At 34.5% G+C, this 8,414-nt stretch overlaps 1 protein-coding gene across 1 annotated transcript in view; it reads left to right on the plus strand.

Annotated features, from left to right (window-relative positions):
• Positions 1-8,414, plus strand: part of LOC106869390 (uncharacterized) — a 206,146-nt gene that overhangs the window by 35,924 nt on the left and 161,808 nt on the right. The window contains exons 23-26 of the mRNA XM_052970991.1: positions 840-1,073; positions 2,521-2,688; positions 3,728-3,967; positions 5,340-5,573. Of these exons, the coding sequence (XP_052826951.1) occupies positions 840-1,073; positions 2,521-2,688; positions 3,728-3,967; positions 5,340-5,573 (876 nt within the window). The remainder of the gene's footprint in view (positions 1-839; positions 1,074-2,520; positions 2,689-3,727; positions 3,968-5,339; positions 5,574-8,414) is intronic.

An 8,414-nucleotide genomic window follows, 5' to 3' on the forward strand; every position in this document is an offset into this window, starting at 1 on the left:
GTGTAAATATGCACACACACATATATATATGTTGGGTCATCCCATAAATAATATGGTTTTTTTATAATTCTTTTATTTTTCAAAATTAAGATAAAGTTATTTTTTAATCTAAAATATACTCTCTTTCATTTTTTACAATACTCTTCCATTTTATGATGCTCTTTATCTGATAGACTTGCAATGCTTCTCTTCCAAAATTCACCTATTCACGTCGAAAAATACTCCTCCAATACTGTTCTGACCTTGTCTACAGAATTCTTATTTTTCCCATCAAAATGATTTTGAAGGCTGCAGAATAAATGATAATCAGACGGGGCAATGTCCAGCAAATATGGTGGCATTATAAAATTATTTTCTTTTATTGTTTAATATGTTTCAGTCATATGACTGTGGCCATGCTGGAGCACTGCCTTCTAGCCAAAGAAATTGACCCCTGCACTTATTCTTTGTAAGCCTGGTACTTATTCTATTGGTCTCTTCATCTGCAGAGACATAAACAAACCAACATTGGGGAGACAAACACAGACACCAAAACAAACACATAAACATATACATATATATACAAAAGGCTCCTTTCAGTTTCTGTCTACCAAATCAACTCACAAGGCTCTGGTCTTCCTGAGGCTATAGTAGATGACACTTGCCCAAGGTGCCATGCAGTGGGATTGAACCCAGAATCATGTGGTTGAGAAGTAAGTTTCTTACCACACAGCCTAAAAAAATCATGTACCACATGCTTTTCAATATTTAATACATGTGTGTGATGCATGTGATGTGTGTTTGTGATTGGTCAATAAATGACTATGAAATATATCTCTTGTGTTTTTCTTCCTTTCCAGTTGATGACAAGCCTCTTGTGATGAAAAAAGTTAGCGTACCAAGAAATGCTACTGTAGAAGAGCTTGAGGATGTGAACTTAAAGGAGTGTAGTGAAGCTTGCAATCAATATCTAAGATGTAACTCTTATCAGTACAATGAGCATGATAAGATATGTGATCTGAGTAATGTGACTCAGTTGAGTGATGAACTTAAACCCAACAATGGAAGCTGGGACATATACATAGTTAACCCAGGTTAGTAGAATGTTTCCACCTTGTTTGTTGTGCACATGTCTGTGTGCATTTATATATACATATATGTATGTGTATATGCAAGGCAGATGTTAAAAGATGATGATGATGATGATCCAGGTCAGTAGTGTGTTCCCATATTATTTATTGTGTGCATATCTGTGTGTATGTATATATACATATATATGTGTGCGTATGCGGAAAACAGACATTAAAAGATGATGATGATGATATATATGATGTCTGATCAATAAGTATCCGGACTGGTGCTATAAAAACAAAACTATAATACATACCAATTTTGAATTTAATCTCCTTTAAAGTACTCCCCCTTTGGAAGCCACACACTTAATCCAGCGCTATTTCCATTGATGGAAGCATTCCTGGAACTCCTTTCCTCTGTTAATCAGCAGTTGCCACGTCACATTCACATGGATTTCCTCAACATCTTGAAATCTTCTTCCTTTCAAGCAAGATTTGAATTTTGTATGAAGTTACTGCCCTCATTAGGAAAAGATTTAAAACACCATTGCTTTAAAATTTTGAGTTCAGATTTATCAACTGTTAAATCTAAAGCTTTTTCATGCTTATAACAAGAATTTTGGATGTCTATAAAAACTTATTGGATTTAGTTGGATTGAAATGCAAGCTAAAATTAGGTTACGCTTCACATTTTGCAAAGCAAGTGTCAAACATCCAAGAAATCACAAGCATAATATGAGAGCTTGAACTAAATCAAGTTCTGGCCAATGTAACAAATTTATTTTGTCTCTTTCTGCCACATCTGCTTCCTGTGAGAAACCACTTTCTTCATTAAAGCAAGAAGATAATTATATGACATGTTCTGAAAGTGAAGAGAAATTCAGTAATTTGGTCTTCATTTCCATGAATAAAAGAACTTCTGAAGATGAAGGAAGAGCGTGGTGCTGATACATTTTAAACCAAAGTGATCGATGAATTTGTCAATAAGAAATGAAGAAGTAAACTCATTTACCAATAAATTTTAAATAGCTCATTATTTTTAGGTTCTCTTGTTTTCTCAGATTTCTCTTTTAAACAATAATAGTCATCATGGCAATCCCTTTACCAGGGTATTGTTAATAGGGAAACATCAAATCTAGTGGAGAGGATATCAAGCTTGAAGTGTACCCTGTTAGTAGAAGTGCATTTTCACACATTAAGATTAGTTTATACAACATTCAGCCTTTGGTGAGGAGGACAGTAATATACTCCTGACCCTCTTTTCACCTTGAGAATTGGCCTGCATTATGAACTGCATGCTCTGGTTTCCAAGTCACCCTTCATCACTGGTATGTGTGCGTGTGCATGCAAATGATTCAGTTTTCTTTAGTCAATAACTTTTACTGCAAATTTGTTACTATCTCCTCATTCTCCTTTTTCCTCCTGTCATAAACTCAAAATTGATATGAATTTCTCTCATCACTTCCAGTTGTCACAAAAATTAACTGTGGAGCACCAAAAGATGTTGCTGGTGCATCTAAATCCTATAGTACTACTACCTATAAATCTGAAGTGATCTATACTTGTCAAGATGGAGAAGAATTAAAGGCAACATGTAAAGAAAACAAGAAATGGGCTCCAGAAGTGTCTTGTAAAGGTAATGTAAATAGGTTCTCTCTTTTTGGCTGTCTCGGTAATTTTGTTTTAGCCTTGTGTTCAATTTCTATGTCAGAGGAAATCTGATAATGTCCATGAAAATTTTCATTGTTTGTCACTGCTTGGAGGGTCAGAAATAGTTATCCTCAGACCAGAGACCATCCTAAATGCTTGCAACACAGTTGGCTTCATTAAAGATATTGAAAAACCAAATAACGGTATTAATTTGGTTGATGGATTAAGTTTGCCAAACAAGAGCAGTATATGAGGTAGTGTGTTCTCTCCAGCAGGTTTCTGCATAGTTCCCTTCCACCAAATTTCATTCAGAAGCTTTACTCATGAAACAGATTTTTGACCATGCATCCATAAGTCCAGACAATACCACATTTTTGTTAAGTAAACTTATTACTTTCACAGCTCTACCTCAGCTAACCAGTTGCATACTGGGGTTGATCTAATCGACTGGCCCCCTCCCCAAAACTTTCGGGCCTTGTGCCTAAAGTAGAAAAGAATACTTATTTACTTGATGATGAATGTGAGATTATTTTAGTTTTCCAAGACAAAACATTGCAAAATCAATGTAGGCATGGGTGACAGTTTTTTCCATCACTAGTCATACTAGTTAAAACATTTCACATTCTGAGTTCAAATCCCATCTAGATGTACTATACCTTTCATACTTCTCTAGTCAAGTAGAGAGTTTTGCTCATTTTAGTGTACCCTCACTGCAGAATGTGTTATCATGAATATTGGTAACATCAACAATGATTATAAATATTTGTTTTGGTGATGGATTGAAAGAATCATCAAAACATCAGATGAAATGTGTTGTATTTGTTCTGGCTCTTTGACATTTGAGTTCAGATCTGGCTGATATCAACTTTGCTTTATCAGAGCCAATAAAATAAAATACCAATCAAGTATAGGGGCCAATTTAATCAATTAGCTCCTACCTCAAATTTTTGTCCATTTTTCTACATTAGAAATTATTGATGTTGATGTTGTTGTTTCCATTTGTTTCAATCTTACTTTAATTCTAGCTACTAAGATCAATTTTGTAAAAGTAAAAGGTGCAATTCTGGATGTACCTGGAAAAACTTTGTGGAATAAGAAAAATGTATCAGCAGAAGCCTGTGCAGAAAAATGTATTTCTGACAATACTTGTTTATCATTTGAAATAACGAAGAAAAGTCAAAAATGTTATTTATCAAAGGAGACTGCAGCTTCTATCAAGAAAATGAAAACAGCCAAAGACAGAGATTACTACCAACAAGTAAAACGTAATTATTTTTTGTGTTTCTCTTTTCCTCATTTTCTGAAATTTGTGATTCCATTTGTGCTTCGTAGTTTATAGAAAACCATTTCTGAAAAGATATTGACAGATTTATCTATTGGGACAGACATAAACACATTCCTGAAATAAGAAATTTTAGGAACTATAATTACTGTTAGGGCATTCTCACACTACATTTGTTTAGACTGAACACTTTTATGTATTATATTTTCAATTGGTTCTTTTTTGTGTATAAGAAAGGAAACACTTGTCATTTTCTTTAAACATGAACAGTAGTTGTAGGTGGTGGTGTGGTTTCAAATTTTAGCACAAGGCTAGCAGATTTGAGGGAAGTTTTAGTTTAAACCACCATCCACAATTCTTCACTGCTATTATGTTGTATGGAAGGATGAAAGGCAGTTATCCCTGGCAAAGTTTGAATTTGAAATGTTTGAGATATGTAGCAAGGTAGCATGGCATTTTCCTCATCATTTGTTATTCTCCTCCATAATATGATGTATAAAATAACAAAAAATGTAATGCTAATCTATTTAGTTGTGTATTTCTGATATGTTTGCATCCTTTTTATGGTTGGATGCCCTTATCACCAACTGTTTTACCAAACTTCTGCCTTATTACTAGATGGTCAGGCTGGTTAAATTGCTTGGGGCTTACTTTGGTCCAGAGAAATGAGAAATGAGATGGTGATGAGCAATGTAACCAGTATCTCCCAGACATGAGAGAAAGCTAAGCCTGAAAGTTCGGGCAGAAGTGGTAAACTATTACATCAACTTCATCAATATCTTTTTAAATATTTGAAAACCATCTTTTTCATTATTTTCTAAAAGGATTATTTAATATGAAAATACAGTCCGTCCACAAAATTATTTTTCTGCCTGAGATATCCTTCTCAGAATTAATGTAAATTCTAGTACATCATGAGACACACATGGAACCTTGTCTCACTGTTTTAGGTTGTAGATAATACATTTGCACACCCCTCTTCTGATGGTGTGCTGTTTTTAAAGAATAAATTACCAAAAGGATACTTCACATGCTGGTTGACCATCTTTTGAACTATGTTCAGATTCTACAAAAAAGCACACCATTAGATAGGAAGGCACAAATGGATTACATGCAACTTATTGAAAGAAGGTTTCAAATGAGCCTGAAGATGTTCTACATTCACATGAATTCTGACTAAATTGTCATTTTGTGGATCAATTATTTGTTTATAATGCAGGTATGTGCAACCCATACCTGCATGGATAATGATGACCATTTAAAACAAACTGAAAGATGAATTCTATATAATATTTAATATGCATGTGTGAATATAAAATGTCTTTCTTGTTTTCTTTCATTTCTTCTTTATCTAGCCGATGATGATGTTTTTACATTTAAAAGAACTGCCATACCAGGGCATGATTCACCTGATCGGATTAAAGGAATCAGTTTAAAGGAGTGTGATCGTGCTTGTCTTCAAATTCCAGGATGTAAATCTTATGAGTATCATGAACAAAAAAAATTCTGTAATCCATCTAATGAGACTCACCTGACTTATGACCTTAAACCCAACAAAGATGGATGGGATATACATATCATGAACCCAGGTCAGTGGAGTGTAATTCATTTTATTTTATGTGTGTCTGCATGCATGCATGTGTCTACATATACCCATATGTATTATATATATGTTTATAATACACACACACACACACACACACACACACACACACACACACACACACACACACACACACAGACATATATACCTCAGTTGAAGGGAATACTGTAGCTCATAGTCAACAGCTTGTTAGAACACTCAAGGGCAAAAATAATAGATCAATAAAATTCATTATTCAATATATCACATTCACTTCATTGTATATCAAAATTGATGGAGTAGTTTTGTTAAGATGACAAATGCTCCAAATTGAATAGCTATGTAGATTGCCCAGTATGTGATGAATAAACTTTGGGAATAGTGAAAAATGAAGATATACACTCAAGTACAATGCATATTTGTGAAGCAGAAAAATCCAAACAATAAGTGTAATCACATGATGAAATAATGATATAATACACTTCATCTTCAGGTATGACAACACTTAGATCAAACCAAATTCCACATTGAATATTGATGCTTTGAAAACTCGTTGCCACTTTTATATACTTGTATTGGATATATAATATAATAAAGTAGTGGGGAAGAATGTATATACATGATGCACTCCTATTACTATTACATGAGCTTCAATGCTCTATATCAAAGGCTCATAGTGAAGTGTTACCAACACAAACTGCCAATTGCTTGCCATTTTTCAATTTATAACAATGAGTGACTCCACCTTTAGTCACTTGGGGGTTGGTAGGAATTCTTCCACAACACATGTGTGTGAGCAAATTTCTTCAGTTTGATACTCACAATATGTTTTATTGTAACAGTTTCTTAATTTCCTCATTCTCACCCTCCTCCTAACATGCACACACCATTGATGTCAATTTTTGTTTTTTGTTTTCAATTCCAGCTTACAACAAAATAGACTGTGGACCACCAAGAGACATTGCTGGTGCATCAAAGTCCTACAATTCCACCAAATATAGATCTGAAGTGACCTACACATGTCCACGGGAAGAAAAACTAGTGTCGAAATGTGAAAAGGACAAAAAATGGACTGTGGTAGATTCTGGTTGTGAAGGTAAAGCAAATAGATTTTCTCTTGTTGATTCTGTCTGTGTAATTTTGATTTATCTTTGTGCTAAATGTCTTTTTGTCAGAATAGGAGTGGCTAAGTCTATGGCAATTATGGATGGTGGGAGGGGCTGAAATTCATTGCATACTTTCAGTACAATATGGGGACAATGCTCTACCATACTGAAGTGGGTGTCAGTGGATTTAGATGTTTAAAAATGGCCAAACATGCATGTAGCATGAAGTGGGCACAGGATACCTATCAACCTCTTCCACTGACAAGAAGATTCAGAAAGCTCAAGAAATGGTCCTGGTGAATTGATGAGTGACCATCGATGGGGTGGCATAAAATCAGAAAATTAGTTATCATTCTGCATATGAAATTATTGGGGTCCATGCAACAAATAATAAATTTGGGACTCATGATAGTATTGTAAGAGTTCTTGAAAAAATTTTGCTTCCAATATTTGTATTGGTACATATTACATGAAATAGCTCTGTTTGTTTCTCTAACATTTTACATAGTTCAACCTACACAAGTTAATAATGTGTGTAAAACAAAATTGGAATTTTAAAAGTTTTCTATAAAACTAGTTATTAATCATTGAATGGCTATGGAGCGCCACTAGAATAAAATGATAATCAAAGGGGTTATAGATAAAAAATGGTTGAGAACCCCTGATTTAGATAGAAAGTATAAATCGATCAAGTCTCTTAAAGATGTTTCTAGAATAGCCAAGCATGTGGATCATGATATTGAGTAAGAATTCCATAAAAGGCATAGGTAGAAACTCTATAAGTGTATGTGGCAGATGTTCAGGAGCAATAAACATGGAAAATGGGGGGGTATAGTTTAGGACAATCAGTAAGTTGTCATAATAGGGCTCACAGTTTCAAATGCTGGAGCTAAGAGCTACGTTGCATTTTTATTGGCTATTATGACAATAAACGCTATAAAAAACATCATTGAATACAAGGGAAGTTACTTTAATAGGTAGGGAAAAATCTAAATGATAAAAAATACATGCAACCATATTCTTACAATACACTGACATTAAAACCTCCTCTGTGTGTGTGTATGGATATGTGTATGAATGTGTAAATGCACATATACGTTTGTGCGTGTATGGGCATGTACATATACATATTTGTGTGAGTGTGTACGTATGTAGACGTTATGAACACAGGAGGTTTTCATGTCTAGCAAAGATAATAGCTCTCTAGACTTTCTGTATCTGCTTTTTAATCAAGCAACTATGCATTCAGAATATCCTCCTCTGCTGCTGATTAGGTCACCCATGTAACAGACACTGTCTACAACCTCCAGGGGGATTCCTGGAAAATCCAATTCCTGTGTGTCCTTAATTTTTACTGTTCCTGCACATCTGCCACATACAAAGACTACTTTCTCTGTTAACCTTACAGTAATTCCACTGCACCTCTCATATGTCCTTATGTTACACTGAGTACATCATATGGAATTCCTACCAACACTTTTCCTACTTACTTAACAGGGCACACACATAATATACATTCACCATTGATATCAGTTTCTGTTTTCAATTTCAGCTTTTGAAGACATTGACTGTGGAAATCCAAAAGACATTGCTGGTGCAGAAAAGTCCTATGAAACCACCACCTATAAATCTGAAGTGACCTATACTTGCCCAGAGGGAGAAAAACTAAAGTCAATATGTGAAAAGGACAACAAATGGTCTCCAATTGTGGAAACCTGTAATGGTAACATAAGCAGCTTCTT

This window comes from Octopus bimaculoides, chromosome 10, assembly GCF_001194135.2.
Source record: "Octopus bimaculoides isolate UCB-OBI-ISO-001 chromosome 10, ASM119413v2, whole genome shotgun sequence".
NCBI lineage: Eukaryota > Metazoa > Mollusca > Cephalopoda > Octopoda > Octopodidae > Octopus > Octopus bimaculoides.